The sequence below is a fragment of the Ursus americanus genome, chromosome 21, assembly GCF_024610735.1.
Source record: "Ursus americanus isolate L20-20 chromosome 21, mUrsAme1.1.p, whole genome shotgun sequence".
NCBI classification, from domain to species: domain Eukaryota; kingdom Metazoa; phylum Chordata; class Mammalia; order Carnivora; family Ursidae; genus Ursus; species Ursus americanus.
Window position 1 is genome coordinate 132396 of NC_142147.1, and position 21376 is coordinate 153771.

Consider the following 21376-nt stretch of genomic DNA (forward strand, 5'->3'; position numbering starts at 1 on the left):
ATACTGTGCCCAGAATCATCTCACCAACAAAGCATTGCTCATCCTAGACAGTGCACCATGCCACCCAGTAAATCTGGGTGATCTGTCTGATAATGTAAGAGTGGAATATCTTCATGACAGTGCAGCTGACTCAGTCCAGCCCATGGGTCAAGGCATAACCTCTATCTTCAAAGCTCATTACGTGAAAAGAACTTTTGAGCACATCCTAGAAGCAACAGATGGAGAGGATACGGCCACGATCAGGGGGTTTTGGAGAAACTACAGCATCATGGACGCTGTAGACAACGTTGCAGTAGCTTGGGAGGAGCTCAGACCAGCAACCATGAACAGTGTGTGGAAGAAGATTTGGCCAGAGTGTGTTCATTTCCAGAGTGTTTCCCAAACAGATAACATTGCACAGCTTCAACAAAACATTGTGACCCTTGCCAAGAATGTGGCTTTTGAAGGGGCTGTAGAAGCTGACGTGGACCAGTTGCTGAGGTCCCATGAGGAAGATCTGTCAAATGAGGAGCTGATGCAGCTCGAACAGGAGCCTGTGGGAGAGGGGGAGAGTGAAGAGGTTCCGCCTGCCTTGCGCCAGCTAACCACAGGAGAGCTGTCAGCAGCCTTCTCACATTTCGAGGCAGGCTTGCAAGTCCTTACCAGTAACAGCCCTGACGCCGAGTGGAAAGTGCAAGTTTCAAGAGCAATCAATGATGCAATAAACTGCTACAGGGAGCTGTATGAGGAGAGACAGCGACGCTCAAAGCAACTCTCTTAGGTCATTTTTGTAACCAAACATTCATCACAGGATAGCCAGAAGCAACAAGATGACCTCAAGGGATGAGGCCCAGCCAGGCCTCTCTACTTGCAGATGCTTTACATTCCTGGAAACTGTTTCTGGTATTTGCATTTTGACACTTGAGAGTATCAGATTTTGTCATTAAAATTTCACTTAAATATGTGCTTTGAATAACTGCATGCGAGAATACCCAGGAAAATATCTCTTTAAAAAGAGAATACTGCAAAGAGGAGACTAGCTCTTGTACACATTAAAGCAAACTATAAAATTACTGTATTAAATCAGTACGAGAGTCAGACCTGTGGAATAAGATAAAAAGCCCAGAATTTTTTTTTTTTTAATGGTGTGAGACAACTGGTTAATCATTTGGAAAAAGATTAAGTTAGATCCATGCCTCACAGCATACGTAAGAATGAACAAACAGATCAGGGTTCCAAAAGTAAAAATTGAAACCATACGAATGCCACTTTGACCCGGTTGCTGGCAAATTTTCTGACTTAAAATCCAGAGGAAATAAGAAAAGGTAATCAATTTGGCTATATAAAAATGGAACAAAAGAACCTTTCCAGTGGGGGAACATCACGACAAACAAGGTCAGAAGCAGTTGACAAACTGGAAGAAAATATTTGCAACGTCTCACAGATAATGGGGTAATATCCCTGGTATGTGAAGAACTCTTAGGATTAAGAAGAAAAAAATACCAAAAATCCAACAGGAAAATGCACAAAGGATATAATTCATAAATAAATAAATTAGATCTTGAAGCATATGAAAAGTTTAGCCTCATTCACAATTAGAGAAATGCAAGTTAAAGCTATACAGATAACATGTCTCACTACTTAGATTGGCAAATAATCAGAAAGTGACTAAAAATTCTGTTGGTGAGGCTCTGGCGTTAACAGGCACCTCGTACATTGCTGATGGGAATGCAAATTGGTACAACCCTACGGACAGGTGCTAGACATTCATAACAAATAGATTTCTTTTGATTTAACCCCACTTTTAGGGTTGTACCCTAAAGATACACCTCCAACAGAAGAAAATACATGTGCACGGATCTGCTGCACCCTTGTTTGTACCTGCAAAAGTGAGGAGACGGCCTGAGTACTCCCCCACAGAGGCCTGTGCACGTATGAAATGGCCATTAGACACAGTGGACTACAAGCTAGATGTGAATGACGGTGACACCAATAAAAGAGGAAGAATTGATGCGGAGCGGCTTCCAGGGTAAACTATGAATTGAAAAAAGCAACATGCAAGAGAATAGTATGCTGCCGTTTTTGTGGAAGAAAGAAGGGGGGAAGGAAATAAAATATTTATGGATCTTACTCACTTTGGCAAAAGAAACACAGGAAGGAGAAACCAGTGACTAAAGAGATTGGTTACCTGGTACGGGGAAGGAGTGGAAAGGAGCAAAGGAATGGGGGGCAGGGGTATATCTGACAGGCCTTTTATAAAGTTTTTTTTTTTTAAGATTTTCATTTTCACTGGCACCTGGGTGGCTCAGTTGGTTAAGTGTCTGCCTTCAGCTCAGGTCATGGTCCCGGGGTCCTGGGATCCGGCCCTGCGTCAGGCTCCCTGCTCAGCAGGGAACCTGCTTCTTCCTCTCCTTCCACCCCTCTCCCCGACTTGTGCGCTCTCTCTCTGGCTCTCTCTCTCAAATAATGGATAAAATCTTAAAAAAAAAAAAAAAAAGATTTTCTCTTTAAGTAATCTCTACACCCAATGTGGGACTTGAACTCACAACCCCAAGATCAAGAGTCGCACGCTCTACCACCTGAGTCAGCTGGCACCCTGGCCTTTCGTAAAGTTCTGACTTCGGGAATCATGTCAGTGTAGCACAGAAATAAAATAGGGAGCTAACCCAAAAGGCAGTATATGAATGGAGCCATATTTCACATGAATTACGTAGGCACACTGAAGGGGGAGAAACACCCAAGTCCATTTACCCTCAGGCTAAAGACAGGACTGTAAACAACTATTAACCTCTAGTTAGTAAGCTCCTTTTTCACAGAGGCACAGGTTAGCAATGCTGACGGTATTTTGTGTTCTTAGGGTGGGGCAAATAAATATTTATGGATAATGGAGCCGGGTTTATGTCAGGAAAGGAATTACAAATATGAAAGGGAAAAGAATCTTGTGGTGTTGCTTTGAAATTGTAAGTATCTGTGTGAACTCGTGGTTTTTAATATGTTTCTGGAGATCCAGATAGTGACGTAGGGACTACTGTTTTCTCTCTGTCTGCTGAAAGGACCTAGAGGCAGTGACAGCCCAGGAACAATGAGCATACCGCATGGCCACCGTTCTCCACCAGCAGGTGTTAGGGCTCCTTGGAGAAATGGCCAGTTTCAGGACTAGGACTGGGGAAGTGCAAAAGCAGCCAGAACAGCTTACTATGCTCAAAGGTACACAGTGCCTAAAGAATGATAGAAACATGTCAGGACACAGGAGACTAGTCGATCAAAGCTGGCATCTCCAGGAATGGGACAGACAAGCGCTGAAGGCACAGCATCACTTAGGGAATTCCCACCATAGTGCAAAGCCTGAATCCTATCAGAAAAACCTACCCTGAAGTATATCCTTCAAAATAATTAGCTTGTGGGGCGCCCAGGTGGCTCAGTCGGTGCAGAGTCTGCCTTCAGCTCAGGTTGTGATCCCAGGGTCCTGGGATCGAGTCCTGCGTCGGGCTCCGTGCTCAGGGGGGAGTCTGCTCCCTCTGCCTCTGCTGTTCCCCGTTCATGCCCGCTCTCTCTCAAATAAATAAAATCTTAGAAAAAAAATAACAATTAGCTTGTGTTTTGTTAAAGGTGTCCATGTCATGCACCCTTCCAGAATAAAGACAGCTAAATACACATAGCAGCTGAATGGCGAAACCAGAATAAATTTTGTGGATTCTATGATTTCGTGTCGGCGCTAATTTCCAGGGATGATCGAACTGTGGCCATGTGATGTCCTTGTTTGCGAGGAACAGACACAAGTATTTAGAGGCAAAGGGGCAACATCTCTGCAACTTACTAAAAGGTGCAGAAAAAGAAATGTGTGTATGTGGAGAAAGGATATAGAAAACGGGGCAAATGTCAATATTTAGGGGATCCAGGAGATGAGTAAAGGGGAATGTCTTTGCCAGGTTTTGTAAACCTAAATTTGTCAGAATACAAATGGTAAAAATACTGTTGCATCACCTGAAGGGGGGAAAGCCTGCTTCATCTCTCGAGTGTCTGAAGAGCAGCTTTGCAGTTACTCGTGGAAGGAGGTGTGCGTGCGTGTGCCGGCACCGGGCCCACAGCCAGCCGTCCCGCACCGTTCCTCCAGCTCTCCGGGGTCTTTAGGCGTAGACTTGCAGTCTGTCAGCCTATCTGAATTGCAACTGGGTGTGGATGACGTATAAAGACACCTTCTAAAGCAGAAGATGCCTTATGTTCTCTGGGTCCTGGCCCATTTGAGGTCCTGGTCACAACTGTAGATCATAGCTCTGCAAAGAACGTTCGTGTACAGGACCGTGGACGTAGTTTGGGAGGCGGGCCATGAGGGCTCTGCTGAAGACCGCGGGAATGGTCCGGAGCTGCAGTGAGGGCCCTTTTTGGGTCTGGCTTGTGAAAGAGGCTGCCAGGAGCTGGACCTGTGACTTGCAGGACAGCCAGTTTCTTGATGACTGAATTGGGTCAACGAGATAACCCTTCCACAGTGAGGACTCTAGATGACACCGTTTCTATGTACTGAGCGTTCTCTGTGTGCCAGGCTCAGTGCTCACTGCTTCCTAGAACAAGGTATGTGCTTCCATCATTCATAGAAATGGAGCTGAGGCCCTCTGCACACTTAGCCTGTGACACGCACCAAGAACTCCGCCCCAGAACAGATGACATTTGACCCCACTGGATGGGGAAGACTGGGCTTTCCCTACGCCTGCTATCGGTCTGCGTGTCAACAAACCCTGCTTGTCCCCAATTCACCACACGCACCAGAGTCCAGAGAACACGGATTTAATGAGACGGCAGCCGCGGCATCATTACAACGGGATATCCCTACTGCTCTTCTGTGAAGGGCTGGCCATGCAAACCAGGTCTTTGGCGGGCTCTTGTACCGTGCTGTGGACTCCCAGATCCACACATGATTTTGTTTAAAGACTCTGCCACTCAGAAAGGGTGGGTGGAAATATTGGGGAGGAGGAAATGGGGGTAATTAAAAAGAAAAGGGAGCCAACTCTTCGTCCAGCAGATGCCAGCACATGAACGCTTCCTATGGACACAGTGATTGTAACTGGAAGAATGTGATGTCCACTACACAGCCGATTCGGGAATGGCCAATATCCTCATGACAGAAATGTAGTGCAGTGGTGCGAAATGTGCAGATCTGGGGGGTGTAGGGAAAAGGCGTTTGGCCCTTAAGCCCCTCTTCAGCCCTAGAAAGGAAGGGGAAGCAGGACGGGGACCTGTCGTTGACCCAACTTCAGCAGTGTTTGCTTCTCGCCGTTACCCTGAGTCAGATCAGAACACACCGCAAGAGGGCTGCCTACAGCCACCACGTGAGGCTTCTCTGATGGTGCAGAGAAGTGAGGAGGAGGGGACACTATCTATATCCACCCCTCTAATCGGCCAGCAAGCTAAGCTGACCTTTCTGCTGCCAGTCACAGGTCACGGATACCCAAGTGGCTATGTTCCACCACCCAACTGCGCATGTCAACCGTGCACGTAACAGCCAAGCACAGTCTGGGCAAGAGGGCAAAAAAGACTGAGGGCCACGTCCTGAAACGTCCTCCTCCCACAGGCCTCCCCCTCTATGGCGGGGTCTCTAAAGCATGAAGCATCCCTCCAAATACCGAGGCCGATGCTGGCTCCCCCAGTGAAGAGCTGCGGGTTCTCCTCCTCTGTCCAGGGGTTCCATTCATCAGCTGGTATACAGGACCTTCCATGCCCCAGTCTTTCTGCACACCCTCTGGGATTCCTGCCCGAAGCTCCCGAGTAAATATTCCCAGTGCCTGACCTCAGGCCCCCAGACAAAAGGCCACTGGCTGGTGGTGGTCTGTGAGCTGTCCAGAGCCCTCCACCAGCACATGGAGCTCCTCAGGCAAATAGGCCAACTGCAGCCAACCCTGTTGCCTAACCTAGAACCTCCCCCAGGGTCACAGTCCCTGCTCCACACTGGGAAACAGGACAGCCTCTTCCAACTGGACCCCCAACCACCCAGCCTGAAGCACCACGGTAAACTGCGGAGCAAAGGCAGGAGCAGTGGTCCACCCAGGGGGAAGAGCTTCACGGCCCCCTTCCCTCCATGTTGTACAGAAGTGGGAACCCCCTGGACTGGCCCTGTTGGAGGAGAACCCAGGGAGAGAGAACCTCGAGAGGCAGGAGCAGGGCCCTTGGGAGACAGTCGTGAACAAACCCAGTTGGGATCAACTACAAGTCCCCACACAAGGGGCTAAGGGGATGGGGGCCTCCAGGTAGATCCAAACCATTCGTTGCAGATAGAACTCAGGCCAAGCCTGGGCGTCTGCAACCATTCGTTGCAGATAGAACTCAGGCCAAGCCTGGGCGTCTGCAACCAGCATTCCCAGGGCTTGTCAGCCACTCCTCCAAAGCCCTCTGGGGGTTGTCAGCGTGGCCAAAGCCCAGCGGCTTGGCCCCAAGTGCCTCCCCAAGGCTCTTCGCCACAGGGGCGGTGAGAAGCCTTTCCCCACTTCCCTTCTTATGGAGCCCTGCAGCCTTCACAGCAACACACCCAGGAAAGAGCCAGGCGAGACTGCCCGAAGTCCCAGCAAGTGCCTGAGAGAGGGATGATGGTCCTCCTGGTGCTGCTTACACCCCTCTGGCCCAGCACAGGCGAGAGGTCCAGGGGCTGCACCCTAGGGGTCTCCAGAACACAAGAAACACCTTTGGCAACGACCAGCAGGTTGGATACCAGAAAGGCCTGGGAGGGGTGCCTGTTGCTCTAGGGTTCCACGTCTGGACCAGGCTCCTGGAAGAGCGACTGCTTCCGCAAGGTGAGCCGAGCACATTTGGGACACGTGGTGGAGTTGTCATAGTAGCAGTCCCTGGGGACAGGGAGGGTGGGGTCAGCCTCAGCAAGGGTCTGGGCTCTCTGCATGTGAGATTCTACCACTGAGCTTTCCCAGACTTCATCGGTCAGGCCCTTCTATCCCCCTTCTTCAGATGGGGAAACAGAGGCAGTTTCTCCCAGAGGGCAGGAGCCAGGTCTCCACCCAGGTGCACCCAGGCGTGAGGTCGAGTGCCTCAGTGCAGGCCCCTCCTACAGGGTCCACACCTGCTAGCTGGTTACCATCCGACTTCTGCTTGGAGCTCTCGGTCTCTTGGCTCCCCTACCTGTTCTTACCACCACTGCACAGAGCCTCCACTGGGACCCCGGGGGTGCACGGGGTCCTGGGGACTGCTGTGCCACAGAATCGACAGCTGGAGCGTTCGCTTTTTCCTACCGTCCTTTCTGTGACAGCAGTCCCGGTCTGCACCATCAGTGCGTGCTAGGACGGACAGCAAGTGCCTGACAGAAGTCCACGTGGACAGAAATGGGAGGTGCCTGTCTGAGTCCAGGGTGAGGCATCATGCAGGGCCCGCAGGCACACATCTATTACTAGTAACTGTATTGATGATTCTTCCAATGTGTGTGTGTGATTTTTACAAACATCCACTAAGTCTTTTTGTCATAAATGCTTATGTTGTTTGAACCTAAGTACTTAGTAAAAATGTGAGGTATTTCTTTTGGCCTAGGGATGACTGAAAAAATCACTGAGACACTGGGGGTGCCAGGAACTGGAAAGTTGAGGGACCCCTGGCCTCCACTACATCTCAGGTCTGGTGGACAAGGGAAGCCAGTGAGACGCCAGGCGCGCATCTGGGGTCTGGGCTGCACCCCTCCCCACCCCTCCCCCCACGGCAGGGAGCCCCCACGCCTGGCCTGAGGGTGGGTCGGGGCCATGCTGACCTGTGGAAGACCGCAGAGCAGTCGGTGCACACGGACGTGTGGCTGTCGAAGGGGAAGAGCACGTCACCCTCTCGGCAGAGCTCACACACGAAGCCCTTGGCCTGACACCGCTGGGGGCGACAGTGCAGGGCGGAGGGCAGGTCAGCGCCTGCTCCAAAGGGCACCCGAGGCCAAGGACACACTGGGCCAAGCTGCTCGCCCGCCCGCCCTGCCCCGGGGACTGGGAGCGGACGGAGAGGCCCCCTGGTCTGCGGGAGGCGGCCCACCTCGCAGTCCAGCTTGATGTGCTTGGCGAAGAGCGTGTGGGTCTCCGTGAGCGAGCAGCTGAGGCGGCCCGTGTGCGCGTCCAGCAGATCCTGCACGGAGTACATCTCATCGTTCTCCACGAAATGCTGCCGGTCCTGGAGCTGTGGGTCCCGGCAACCGTGACCCCCAACACTGGGTCAGGGCCCCTTCCGCTGCCCACCCACCGACACTCCCGTCCTCCAGGCCCTCGGGTGCTCACGGAAGCAACAGATGGTGTCGGTCTCCGGGCCTCCTACTGCGCTCCCCCAGCCACACGGCCGCCCCGCCGCTCCCAGCCTCACCCTCTTTGCCACCTCCTTTCCCTGCTGTGGCTTGTCCACAGACCTTAGCACCTCCTGACTCTTGATTTTTCTTCCCCACCTGAAGAGAGGACACGGATTCCTGCCTGTTTTGTTCCCTGCTCCCTGGGATCTAGAACAGTGAATACCCATGGATGTTTGTTGAACAGATCCATAGGTGAGCCTCGAAAAGTGTGTTTGCGGTCAATCCTGCCTGAGCAGGACTGTGCCTGGTCCGCTGCATGGAGACCCAGGTGAGGGCTGCAGAGCGATACCCACTTCCCTCAGTGATGGAATCAGAGAACACTTTTGTGGACAGAATGTTTGCTCACTGCAGACCTAGTGCTCCTTGGGACAGAGCAGGGGAGACCCTGTGCTAAAGCACGGCACACACGAGCTATGAAGTCACAGGAAAAAGGCTTGGGCACGGGGCGTCCTCACCGCCCTGGCTCTCCATTTCCCCCTTGCCTCTCCCCCCCGGATTCCCGGCTCCCACTCGGGCCAGTGGCCTGACCTGCAGCAGCAGACGAGCCTCCATGGCCTCCTTGCAAGTAATGAAGTAGGGCTTCATGAGCAGGATGTCCTGACGCAACTTCTGTGGACGAGAGGGGCAGGTCAGCATTCTCAGCCAGGCCAGGGCTGCGCCGTGGCATGTCTGGGACCAAGGGGGCTGGCACTCCAGGTCAGGAGGAGACAGAAGGTGCCTTCACATCCCCCAGGATAGTCCCAGACCTGAGAGCTCCAGCCAAGCTCAAGTTCGAACCACAGCTTCCAGGCCAATGCCCCCCCCAAGGAGCATTTACCCTCAAACACGTACAAAAAAGAGAAAGAATAATGTTGTATGTTAATTATATTGAAACAATCTTTTGGATACATTGGGTCATATAAAATATACTATTAAAATTAACTTTACCTGTTTTTCATTTTTCTTTTTAAAGATTTTATGTATTTATTTGTCAGATTGCACAAGCAGGGGGAGCAGCAGGCATACGGAGAAGCAGACTCCCGGCTGAGCAAGGAGCCCGATGTGGGGCTTGATCCCAGAACCCCAGGATCATGGCCTGAGCCAAAAGCAGACACTTAATCAACTGAGCCACCCAGGCATCCCTGCTTTTTACTTTTTTTAATGTGGCTACTAGAAAATTTCAATGTCCCTCTGGGCCTAGTACCCTATCGTGGCCGGACACTGCTCTAGGGTCTTTAACCCTGAGAACAGCGGAGGGGCCCCCATGAACCTCAGCAGGGGCATCTGTCCTCCGCTCCCCGGACACATGGGGAGAGCAAGGTCCACCCTCACCCCTGCCCCCTCCAGCCTTACCCGGATCTCCACCAGCTCCTCCACATAGTTGAACAGCAGGGGGTTGATCTCTCGGAGCCTGAGCACTGGCCGAGACACCATCAGCGCCAGGTAGCGCATGCTGCTGCGGGACACCTGGGGGACGTGGTGGAGGGGCACCTCCAGCATTACACACACCACCACCCCCAGAACCATGCTCCCCCCAGCCTGAGCCAGGCCTGAGCACTGGCCCTCCCTCCCTGGGGCTCCATCTCCTCCCCTCCCAGCCCAATCTCCCCCCAGCCTCTGCACCACCCTTGCCCCCTTCCCCCCCCCTTGCCTTGCGTGGCTCAAAGTCCCAGTTGTGCACGATGCGCGCAGGGATGACAGCCAGGTCATTCCAGTGGCAATGGCTGCAGTAGTACTGGCCCGTATAGTCACACTGCCGGGCCTCGCTGGGCACGCCCCCTGTAGAGGGGACGGGTCATTACAAAGCCGGGGCTGCCTTCAGGGTCCCTGACAGGTTAGAAGCCACATAATGCATAGAAAGCAGACGGGGTGGGGTGGGGGGGACAGCTGACCTGGGAGGTTCCACCCTTCAGACCTGACACAACCTCTTCTCAGCCACAAGACCTGAAGCAGATCAAGGCACTCTGCTACCCTCAGTTTTGTCATCTGTAAAATGGACCCCCACCACAGGAGTGCTGCGAGGACCCCATGAATTAACATTAATAAATCTCTGACACATGGCACATGAATGATAGCCTGTGATTTTTCCCGTCTAGGTGGGCTTTCTGTGATAATGGGGCCACACGGGAGGCTGAGTCCCGGCCAGCCCTGTGGGGACCCTAGGTGACCTGGGCTGGAACCTCAGTCTGCTTGAGTGGGAAGTGAGAAGGTGGCGGTAGCAGCCACTTGTCACTTCCCAAGGAAAGAGAGCAGGACATCATCCACAGGACCCCAGGTGTCCCGAGCTGTCTGATTTACCCAATTTTCTCACACCTGCCCAAAGCAGCCTCCCTCACCCTGCACCCGTTGCTTCCTGGGGCACTCACGCAGAGAGATGGGCGCCCGGCACTCCGCACAACGGTAATCTTGGCTGTCCAGCCCTGTCTCAGGGCAGATGTTCAGCTCATATTCAGCCTGGTGGCTGACTTTGGAGCGCACACAGGGCTTGGAGATGAGGTTCAAGCACTTGCTGTGACATCGGTAATAACACCCTGGGGTGGGGGGACCAATATTGTGCCTTTCAGAAGTGGAGGGCATCCTGGCCTTCAGCTCTACCCCAATTCCCACGTCAATCTGGGAGCTTCTCGAGACCCCACTGTAGGTCCCAGCACTTCAAAGACCTTGTCAGTCCCCATCCCAAGCCTTGCCCTGGGGTCGCTTGCAGACCTTCCTCCTCAACTCCCTAACCCTCAAAGGCATCAACTCACTCCATCTAAAGGAAATTCTTGCTCTTCCTTAACAAACCCACCTCCCACTCGTGGTTTTCCCACATCAGATTTCAGTGACTCCATCTTTCCACCTGCTGAGACTAAAATTTGCAAAGTCATCTCAACCCCCATTTATGCCTGTTTCCAGCCCTTCAGCTAGTGCTGCACCTGGACACTTCCTACCCAAAACACTCCACCCCGATCAGAGGGCCATCATCCTCCCCTCCCCCTCTGCACTCCTTCCTTCAGTCCATGCTCAGCTCAGCGGCCAGAGGGGTCCTTTTAAAACCCAGGCATGTCCAGCCCTGACCTGTGGCCCCCAGTGCACTTACAGAAAAGTACCTCTGAGCCCACCTCGACCAACCTCCTCTCAGGTGTAGTGCCCCAGCCACACTTCTCTCTGCTCCACACTGAAGACACTGGACACACACCAGCCACAGGGCCTCCCCCACAGGACCATTCTTCCCCAGACAGACTCCTGCCTTACTCCCTGACTTCCACGTTTTGCTTGAATGTCACATGATGCCTTTTCGTTCCAACCTAAAGTCACACCCATCACACTCCCTAACCCACACTGTTTTCTTTCCTTATTTTTCTTCAACGTACTATGTTGTTCAACACACCCTATGCTCATTCGGAACAGCACCATCCACAGGAATTCTCTGCAAAAATGGGAACGTCCAACATGGCAGCCACAGCCTCGGTGGCTATTGAGATCGCACAACTAAGGAACTAAGGAGGTATTTAAATTTAAATTGGAATAGCCACATGTGGATGTGAGCCTGGCGAAGGCAGGAGTTTGGTCTTTTGTCCCTTGTTTTATCCCAGGTAGTCCACAGGCTCAGTACACACTGAGGACACTGCAGAGAATTCACCGGAACACAACCCAGAGCTGCCAGGTCTCTGCGCTGCCCTGGGGACCAGGACTGCCCACCCACAAGCAGGTCTGGGTGTTGGCCCACCTGTGCAGGTGTACCAGGTCTGAATGAGCCCCCAGATAATGGTGTTACACTTGTCACAGGTTTGCTTGACACTCTTGCTCTTCTCCTTGTAGAAACGGTGCTCCAGGAGGACTCGGATATTGGGCTCATCCTCATTGGGGTCCTGGAGAGAGGCCCGGGAGGGTCACAGGTGAGCCTGCTGAAACTCCTTTTCCTTCCCATGAACCCCTTTACCTATTTCTTCCAGGTACTACTTACAGCAGATATTGTGAGTTTCCCCCAATGTCAAACCCCCTTTTCCTTTCAGCAATGGAACTCCCCAGTAATCAGTCAGGCCTGGACCACCCAGACAACAGACTGACTTTCCCTGCACCCAGGTGCTGTCCTGGGGTGATGTTAGGGTCACGGGTGTGTGAGCAGGAGTGATAACCCTTTCTCTTCCTTCCCATTTTTTTCTTCTGCTAAGTACAGACCCAAAGGTGACATGGGGCCATCTTGGATTCTCCACAAGGACTGGCAACGCAAAAACACAGAGGGCCTGAGATCCCTGACGCCATTAGCTGCCATATGCGCCCTAGGTCACCTGTAGGGTCTCCACATGCGTAAAATTACACATCATTCCTCTAAGCCACTGTGTTTTGGGGTGTCTCTGTTACCACAGCCTTACTTAAGCTCTAATGAATATTCTGTTTTGTAAATTCCCAGGGACTCGGAGCCAGAGCAAGCAGGGCGGCAGCAAGTTACAGACATACCCATTCAAGGCCTGAGTTACGTGCACCCCCAGGAGGCATAACCCTTACTGCTGTCCCTTCGTGAAACACTCAGGAAGCCCCTCCCGCCCCCCAACCCAGGTCATGAGGTTCAAGGACAGCCTTCCCTCACGTCCTCGAGCTGCAGGGTGGGCGTGGGCCTGTCATGGTGAGACGAACAGAGAGAGCCTGCACGTGGGGTGAAGGCCCACCTCTGCCCCCAGCTTTCCGGGTAGCTTTCTATCATAGCCCCTCGGCCTCTAGAAGGGGAGACTTCACTCTCACATTTCTCCAGGGGCCTCCATGGCGGGGAGGCCGGCACCCACCTTCAGCTCCTGGAGCTTGAGCCGAAGGTGAATGAGCCTCACCACAGCGTCCTTCTGCTTCTCCGACTGCTCAGGCAGCTCCAGAATCACCTGCTTGCACTCCTCGATAGCCTGCCGCAGCTGCTCGATGTCAGAAGCCAGGAACAGACCCTGCCCGGGGCGGGGGTGGGGGGCAGGTGACAGCGTCAGATGTCTACCCTGCACGCTCTCCACTCGATCGCAAGCCCAGAGCCGACCTCCCCGCTCCTCGCTTGCCTTGATGAAGAAACAGGCCTGGAGGGAGGGGCCGAGGACTGGCTCAAGGGCCAGGAAAGTTAACAGCACAGGCAGGAACCACCCCGTGCCACCTGCCCCCACCTGGACCTGTCTACTCACCGGCCTCTGAAAACCTAATTCAGGATGTTTTTCAAAACACAACTTCCTTCTTTTAGAAACCCAGCCACTTTTCTGGCTATGCTATTTTGCTTACTTCTACAGAGTTTCCTCTTGGATGAAAGCTGGGGAAATGACAATTTGCCTGTCATGAAGGAGAGGAAGTGGCCTCCAGCTTAATCACCAAGCCCAGAGATGCCCCAGGCACCCACCCACCCCTAGCACCAGCACCTCACAAGGACTCAGGGCCAGGACCCAACAGAGGCCCTGGGCTCAGGACCCTGCTGTCACTAGGGAAGGAAGACAGGCTTAAGTCTGAGCAGGGGAGCTGAGGCTGATCTCACCCCAGAAAAGGGACAACGCTGCCCTAAGGAGCCGCCCCCCACCTCCAGGAGACCAGGCAGAGAGGAGGGGACACCCCTACTCTGCAAGCTCAGTGTGTGGCCCAGAGGTGGGGCTCAAAAATGTCTTTAATGAAGATACAAAACACAAACACAAAATGAAAAGTCAATGAGAACTGGGGCTTCTGGGTGAATCTTTTTTGATTTCAGTTACATTAGAATGTTTCTACGTTTCTCCCAAATAAAATTTGAAGATACTTTGCATAAAACTAAAATATTTTCAAACTTTTAAAAAGAGATTATTAGAGTCCTTTAATTAAAAAAAGAAAAAGCTTCAACACAATAAAAAATTGAACAGAGGAGAGTGGCCCTGCGGTCCTTCCCTCACCCTGCTGCAGAGTCACAGGAACCCCAGGACCCAGATGGAGCCAATCCTCATGTCTGCCTCCCAGGAACCAGGAACATGGGAAGAGGGACGGCCCCACACAAAAAGAGCAGCTTCAGGTCCCAAACCCCAGGTCAGATGGTCTTCTCTGGCCCCCAAACAGTTTTTGGAGATGGGAGTCAGGTGTCATGTAGGTCTCAGATTCAAGGCCCAGGAGCCCCAGCTGAGCTGGATTGGCCCTGCTGCCGGAGGATGGGGTGACAAGGAAAGGGCCGACTTCTCCTGCCTTGGGGGCTCACCCAGTGCCCCTCCCACTCCAGGCCCAAACCTTACCACAGGGCGGGAGAAGTGGTCCTCAGATAAGCCCAGATCCATCACTCGCTCAGTGCAGCAGAACTCTGGCTCTCCAGGGGGCAGCTCGAGCAGGGCCTCTGCAGAGGGTACAGGTATGGAGGGCAGCAGAGAGAGAAAGAAAAACCTGCCTTTCCCCCAGGAGTAGGTTGGGGTTGGGAAGGACCATAGGGAACCGGAGAAGCCCACAGGAGGTGCTGAGGCAAGCCAGGCCCTGCCCTGGTATCTGCCCTGTTTGCATTTGCAAAGAAACCCATAGCCTGTACAAATAAGAGAGAGCCATTCAAAAAGATGAGGTGAGGGGAAAAAAATCTAAAAATAAAACTAAAAAAAAAAGGAAAGAAACCAAGAAGATGAGGGGGTTACCCATGGTGCTAAGAGAGGTCCACAAAACGGTATTTCAGAAACATCTAAATTTCTTTTTTTTTTTTTTTAAGATTTTATTTATTTGAGAGAGAGAGAGACAGAGAAAGCACAAGCAGGGGAAGGGGCAGAGGGCGAGAGAGTCTGGATAAGCAGACTCCCCGCTGAGGCTCAAGCCTACGACTCTGGGATCACGACCTGAGCCCGTCAGACACCCAACAGACTGAGCCACCCAGACACCCCAGAAACATCCCAATTTCTAGGGCCTCCCTGATATGTGCATATATGGACTCAAGGGTGCTGGACGGTTGCACAACAGAATTTCTGAACCCCCGTGTGGACTCTAGAGGTCTCTGCATGTGCGCACACACCCTGAATACCCCTACTGACTGCATGTGCGGCTCCTAGAGCCCCACCTTCCTGACCCCAGAGGAGCTGAGCCTCTGTCTAGGCCATTCCATCCTCTCCCTGACCAGATCTTAGCTCTGACTTCCCTCCCCAAATATTCCCTGAGTGAGTATCCGCTGTGTGCTGAGCCCTGGGACGCAGCAGTAATGTGAGTCACAAATCCCTCCTCTCAGGAGTGTGTGTCTTAATGGGGCCACAGAACAGGCAGAAAGGGGTTTGTGCAGAGGAGAAAAGGGAAGTGGCCAGCAAGGGGCCCAGGTACTTGGGAAAGCCAGCATGCTCCACGGGAAGACCTAGGAAGAGGATGGGGGACCAAAGTGAGGGTCAGATTGCGCACTCAGCCTTCCTCCCAGCACCTACCTTCAGAAGCGACTTCTGGGGCCTCCTCACTGGCCCTCTGCTCATGCTGCCTCGGCCCAAGCTCCTTGTTGAACGGGTTGAGGTGGGCCTGCCGGAACCGGGCCAGCTTCTCATCATATTCCATAGCATCCCACCTGCAGGGCAGGGTAGGGCAGAGATGAGCACCCAGCTCCTAGACTCACTGCATTCCCATCCCCTTCCTGAGCGCCTGGGGTTGCAGAGGGGATGCCTGGCCTCCTTCACTCCCCCAGGAGGGTCCAGGTGGAATACCCCCCAACATGGCCGCCATCCTCTGCCCCTCACCCAGGCCCCCAGTGGTGGCATCCCCTCAGTAACAGCAACCCACCCGGGGCACGCAGATGGAACAAAGAGATCCAGGAGTGGGACACGACCTACCCAAGAGTACCCAGCCAGTCTGGGACCTAGGCCCCTACCTCCCAGTACAGGGTCTTCATTCAGCCCTGGTCCAGCTATGTGCTCAGTGCTGAGAAGGAAAGGCTTGGGTGCTCCCATGAGACAAGACCTCCCAGGACTCAGGTCCTTACTTCTGGCCCCGAGCAGGGATGTTCCTTTTCTGTCAGAGGACCCCAAAACAACAGCCCCTGAGCAGAACCACCAGTGATGACTGTCAGAGGTCAGAGTGCTGGACACTCTGGAGCCAATGCCAGGGTCCAGGCCTGCTGGGCCACCTGTAGTGTGGCCTTGGGCAGGACCCATCTTCCGAGTGCCCCAAGGAGCTCCACATCTGTGCCGGCACGTGGAGAAGACTCCGTGAATGCTCGTTAATCATCACGTAGGCCAGCATGGCATCTCACTGACCTGGATTCCCTCTGATGCTCTATGTGTGCTTGAGTTAGGCATGCCCCCCCCCCCTCGGGGTCCCAGGAAATAGGAATTGCCTAGTTCACCACCTGGTACTGCTCTCCCCTCCCAAGAGCTCGGAGAGCCGCAGGACACACAGGGCTGATGGCTCCTGAGAGGGTGAAAGGGGCTTTGACTGGGGGGAGTGGTTTGCATCCCAGGTCTTCCCACTTTCTTAGCCTCTCTGCCTCCAGGGTGACATGAGTTCATAGGAAGTGAGCTGTTTAATACTTTGTAGTAAGTGCCAGGTACTAGTTATGCTTTCTCTGTACCTGTTTAGTCTAAAGTGATTTGTGATTATCAAAGAGAAGCCAATGACTCCTATCTGCGCCCCTTCCAAAAGAAACAGAACTGATCCCAGACAGGACAGCCTTGACAAGAGTCATCCCCAGCCCTGCCCAGTGTCGGCTGCCCTGCATCTGGGTCAGAAACTCCCACACGAACAGTGGGACCTGTCCTACCTGTTTGACCTCTGTGGTGGGGATGTGGGTTAGGGGAGTTCCAGTCTGACAGAACCCAGCACCTGGGTCAAAACAGGAGAGGACACAGATGCCATGGGCTATGGCCTTAAGCCTCCTCTCTCTCATTACCTGACAGGTTTGGGCAGCTCACTCAGGGTGGTTGGGCCCTGATGACCAGTACCTCTCCAATTGATGGGTGTCACAGTGTCCTGGGAAGCACCCAGAGTACAGGACAGACCCAGCTGTGCCGGGACTCACTCACCCTATCTTCCCTAGTGGCGACAAAGATTCTTTGCCTGACCAGACTGTAGTCAGGTTCCCGAACTTTCTCCTATACCATCTGTGCCCCTCCTGTAAAATCCAGTTATAGCAAGAACCCTGCTACATCAGTTTAGCAAGAGTTCCCCACCCTGATACCCAGTCATCCTCAAATCTGGTATCACCCCCAGGTGACATCTGATCACCCTGGCCTGCCCTCAGCAGAGATCTTGTCAGGTCAGTTTAGCCAGACTCCCCACTCAGCCCTGATGTTTCCTCTCAGCAAGTTTCCATCCACTGATTTTACCCTGCTCCTTGGCTATAAACTCTCACTTGCCCGTGCTGCATTCCGAGTTGAACTCAGTTCCATACCAAGGTCTCTTTTCCCTACTGCAACAGTCTTCTATAAAATCTGCACTAGCTATTTTAACAGCAGTCCAGATCTGTTTTTTCTTGCTTGACTGGGTGTGGGGAGCTGGATTTTTGGCTTGTGGTGATTTCCCAGCCTCCCTATAGTTAGATGTGGTCACGTGACTATGTTATAGCCAATGGAATTTAAACAGAAAGATCTTGTAGGAATTTTTCTTAAAAGGAGGCACTGCCCCTCTTCAGTTCTTCCTACCTCTTGCCACCTGGGATGCAGATGTAATGGGTGGAGCTGGAGTAGCCACCTTGGGTTTGACATAGAAGCCCTGGGCAACTTCACCCCAGGCTTCATTCAACTGACACAGAAATAAACTTCTGTTTAAGCCAGTGTTACTGGGAGAGTGATTTCTATCTCCTACATCTGAAACAGACCCTGACTGATCACCCCAAGAGCCTCGTGGTAATAAAATGAATTGGTGCTATTCAAATCCCAGATCCTCAACTCATAGCTGATATGAATGGTCTTGGGCAAATGCCTAAACCTTTCTTTGCTTTTCATTTCTCATGTTTCAAATGGGAGAAATAATAGTACCCACTGCATAGGGTTATTATGATGATTAAATTAGTTAATACAAAGCACACACTATGCACCCAATAAATATCAGCTACAGCTTACTATTATCATTGTTACTAATGTTATTAAGAATCAGATAGCCCTGGGTGCCTGGGTGGCTCAGTCGGTGAAGCGTCTGCCTTCAGTTCAGGTCATGATCCCAGGGTCCTGGGATCGAGCCCCACGTCAGGTTCTCCACTCAGCAGGGAGCCTGCTTCTCCCTCTCCCTCTGCCTGCTGCTCCCCCCGCTTGTGCTCTCGCTCTCTGTCAAATAAATAACTAAAATCTTAAAAAAGAATCAGATAGGCCTGATTTAAATCCTGGGTCTCCCAGTGATGAGCTGCGTGACCCTATTTTCTTGCCCACAAATAAGGAAGAATACCTACCTCCTGGGGTGGGTACAAGGACTAAGTATGTACTTATATACATCAGGGGAACCCATAGCCCAGAACTGCTGCTAGGCAAGCTGTCACTATCGTCACATGATGACCAGCCCAACCCCAAGCAAATTCTCCACATTTTAAACTATGGCCAGAGGAGCCTAAAGGCAGGAACACTTCTGCTCCTCCCAACAGCTCTCCTCTGGGCGGGAAGGTCCCCTGGAAAAAGCATCTTTCAATCGCCTCCTTATGGGCAGTGCCAGCTCCAGGCCTGGCATAGAGGCCATGGTCATCTGCCCTCTCTCAGCCCCAGTCTCTCTCCTGCCAAGCTGGAGAATCATACTTCCCTCAGGGTCTCTGAGGGCAGACAAGTGGGGTTCCAACACAAGCCCAGGGGATGCAGGACCCAGCAGCTGACTTGGCTCCACGCCCCATTGCCCCACCAGGTTCACCCCTCAGAGAGCCCAGGATCCCACCTCTGCCCTCCTCCAGAGCCTCCCCTTCTCTGTCAGGGGAAGAGAGGGGAGGACAAGACAACTTAGCAATTCAAGGGAACCTCAGAATAAAGCCCAGGGGCTATTGAGGCTATTCTCACCCAGGCTCACTGGAGGTCCCTAGAATTCTCCCTGGAGGGGACAGGGGAGAAGGTACATCCTATTTTCTCGTACCTGGAAGGAGACCTGGCAGGGCTCTGCCGGGAGCAGGGGCAGGGTCACTGCCTCTTTAAGGGTTACTTGCCACTGAAGCCAGACTCAGGAGGGAGCCACCCCCAAGAGATATCTCCCGCAACAACAACTACAGGCAGACACTCTGGGGACCCTCACCCACCCGCTATGAGTAGGCGCGGGCCTCTTCTACCACGCCCATCCATTCCCTAGGTGAGGAAACTGAAGCCCGGCATTCCCGGAGGGTGGCACAGCCCTGGGAGCCGCCGCGGGCCTCACGAATCCCGCACACAGCGCGTGCGGACGGCTGGAAGCGGTGACACTGCCAACCGGGGGCCGGGGAGGGAGGAGTCCCCCTCTGGGCTGATAAACCTGCCCGAGCAGGGTGGGAGGCAGCGCAGGTCCCCGGTGCCCCCCAGCGCCCCAGTTGAGGACGGGAAGGTCGGAACCCCGCCTCGAGCGCGGGCGGGGGCCCTGGGCGAGCTCCTCAGCCCCTGCGCCCTCGGGAGAGGGGGCTCCCCGAGCTCCAGGACGCGGCGGGCGCAGACAGGCCCCGAGGGTCGAGCGCCCCTGTTCCCTCCACCCCCAGCACCCCCGCCCCTCACCTGGCCCTCCCAGACTCCCCCCTCCGCCGCTCACCTGACCGCCGCCGCCCTCGCTACATTGTAACCCGCCCGGCCGCCCTCGCTACATTGTATCGGCCCCGCCGCCCGCTGCTGCCGCCTGCGGCCCGGAGGCTCATGGCAAGCCGGGGCCCCAGCGTCCGCACCCAGCCCGCGCGCCCTGGCGGCCTCCGCGTCCACCTCCGGGAAATGGGTGACGCTTCATCCCACCTGTTCAAGATGGCATGGCGGACTGCTGCATTTTCTATATTTTCTGTAATCATAGAAGCCATGGTTTAAATAGAAACCACAACACTTAAGAGAAGAAATTGCTGGGGCGTCTGGGTGGCTCAGTCCGCTGAGCGTCTGCCTTCGGCTCCGGTGGTGATCCCCGGGTCCTGGGATAAAACCCTGCGTCAGCTCCCTGTTCGGTGGGGAGCCTGCTTCTCCCTCTGCCTGCTGCTCCCACTGCTTGTGCTCTCTCTCTCTCTCAAGTAAAATAAATAAAATCTTTAAAAAAAAGAAAGAAAAGAAAAGAAAGAAAGAAAAAGAAAGAAAAGAAAGGAGAAAAAATGGTGGTATTTAATTTCTTCTTAAAAAGCCCAGTGGTTGGGGGGGGGGGAGGGAACAAGGAATCACTGTGCAGACAGCAGCTGCTGGTGCTCACCTGCACGACCCTGTGTGGTGTTCACAGCTGGTGAGGAAGGGACGTGCTGTCATTCTATCCCATCCTACAGAGGAGGAAACTGAGGCACAGTCAGGTTAGGGGAAGGATCGGCAGAGGATGGGTTGGGGGACATTGGAGAAGAATGTGTCTGAAGTAGCTGGTATTATTACTGCTTTCCAGGTGTGGTATGCCCCTGCTTTGTTTCTCCCCATATTCCTCATCACTGCTTGATGCTCTCTGTCTCATAAAATTTTACTCGTTGTCTGTCTCCACCATCACCCCTCCCCCTACCAGAAACCAAGGGCTACAGGTAGGACTTTTGTTCCCTTTCTTCATTGCTTCTTGGCTAGAACAGTGCCTGAACAAAGGTGGTGCTTAGTTACAAGGACTGAGGAAGGGATAAGTACCAGCCTTGAGATGAAGAAGGTTTCACCTGGCAGGTGGCCCACTCCCCAAATGTGCGTTAGCACCAACTGTTGAACTGAGTCAGTATCTGCTGCCCTTGGACTGTGACACAGTGGTGAGAAGACAAGGTCCCAGCACTCAAGGAGCCAGACAGATAATATGCAAAGATGCGAGTTAATAAGAGATGTGATGAGCACCAAGAAAGAAATAAACAGGGTGACAAGGTAATGGACAAGGTCAGGGGAGGAGGACACCATGCTCAGGCTAAGACCCAAAGGGTAAGAAGGTGAGAGGCACAGAAGAGCTGTGGGAAAGCATCCAGAGGGAAACCACAAGCGCAAAGCCCTTGAGGAACTGAAAGAGGCCAGCGTGCCCGTAGAATAGAAAGCAGGCCAGTGTGGCTAGAGTTTGGTAAAAGTGGAAGGCCAGTAAGAGGTGAAGTGAGAGGCAAAGCTGCAGTATTTGTAAACACATTGGCTTTGATTTGTGCCA

General features: G+C 53.2%; 1 protein-coding gene across 9 annotated transcripts; it reads right to left on the minus strand.

The window, feature by feature from the left end:
* Positions 1 to 4745: 4745 nt before the first annotated feature.
* On the minus strand, positions 4746 to 19933 carry DEF8 (differentially expressed in FDCP 8 homolog). Of its 9 annotated transcripts, none has more exons than XM_087870347.1 (12): positions 19850 to 19933; positions 15607 to 15740; positions 14458 to 14555; positions 13027 to 13176; positions 11973 to 12114; positions 10630 to 10794; positions 9915 to 10042; positions 9617 to 9730; positions 8813 to 8893; positions 7981 to 8070; positions 7715 to 7824; positions 4746 to 6809 (listed from the first exon to the last, which is right to left on the minus strand). In XM_087870347.1, exons 2-12 carry the CDS (start codon positions 15728 to 15730, stop codon positions 6707 to 6709), a joined length of 1305 nt encoding a protein of 434 aa, XP_087726473.1. In that variant the 5' UTR covers positions 15731 to 15740; positions 19850 to 19933; the 3' UTR covers positions 4746 to 6706. The 9 variants fall into 9 exon arrangements, with proteins under 9 accessions (XP_087726473.1, XP_045628706.1, XP_087726470.1 ...); XM_045772750.2 differs by having other exon boundaries at positions 7981 to 8121; XM_087870344.1 differs by having other exon boundaries at positions 7981 to 8121; positions 13027 to 13146; positions 19850 to 19910.
* Between the last annotated feature and the right edge of the window lie 1443 nt (positions 19934 to 21376).

Bases quoted from the DNA above. Each gene is read 5' to 3' on its own strand.
- DEF8 (XM_045772750.2), bottom strand. From the start codon at position 15,730: ATGGAATATGATGAGAAGCTGGCCCGGTTCCGGCAGGCCCACCTCAAC. The intron at 10,043-10,629 runs GTGAGTGCCCCA...TCCCCTCTACAG, and splicing joins CCGGGCGCCCATCTCTCTGC to GGGGCGTGCCCAGCGAGGCC. The intron at 6,810-7,714 runs GTCAGCATGGCC...CCCTGTCCCCAG, and splicing joins TGCTCTGCGGTCTTCCACAG to GGACTGCTACTATGACAACT.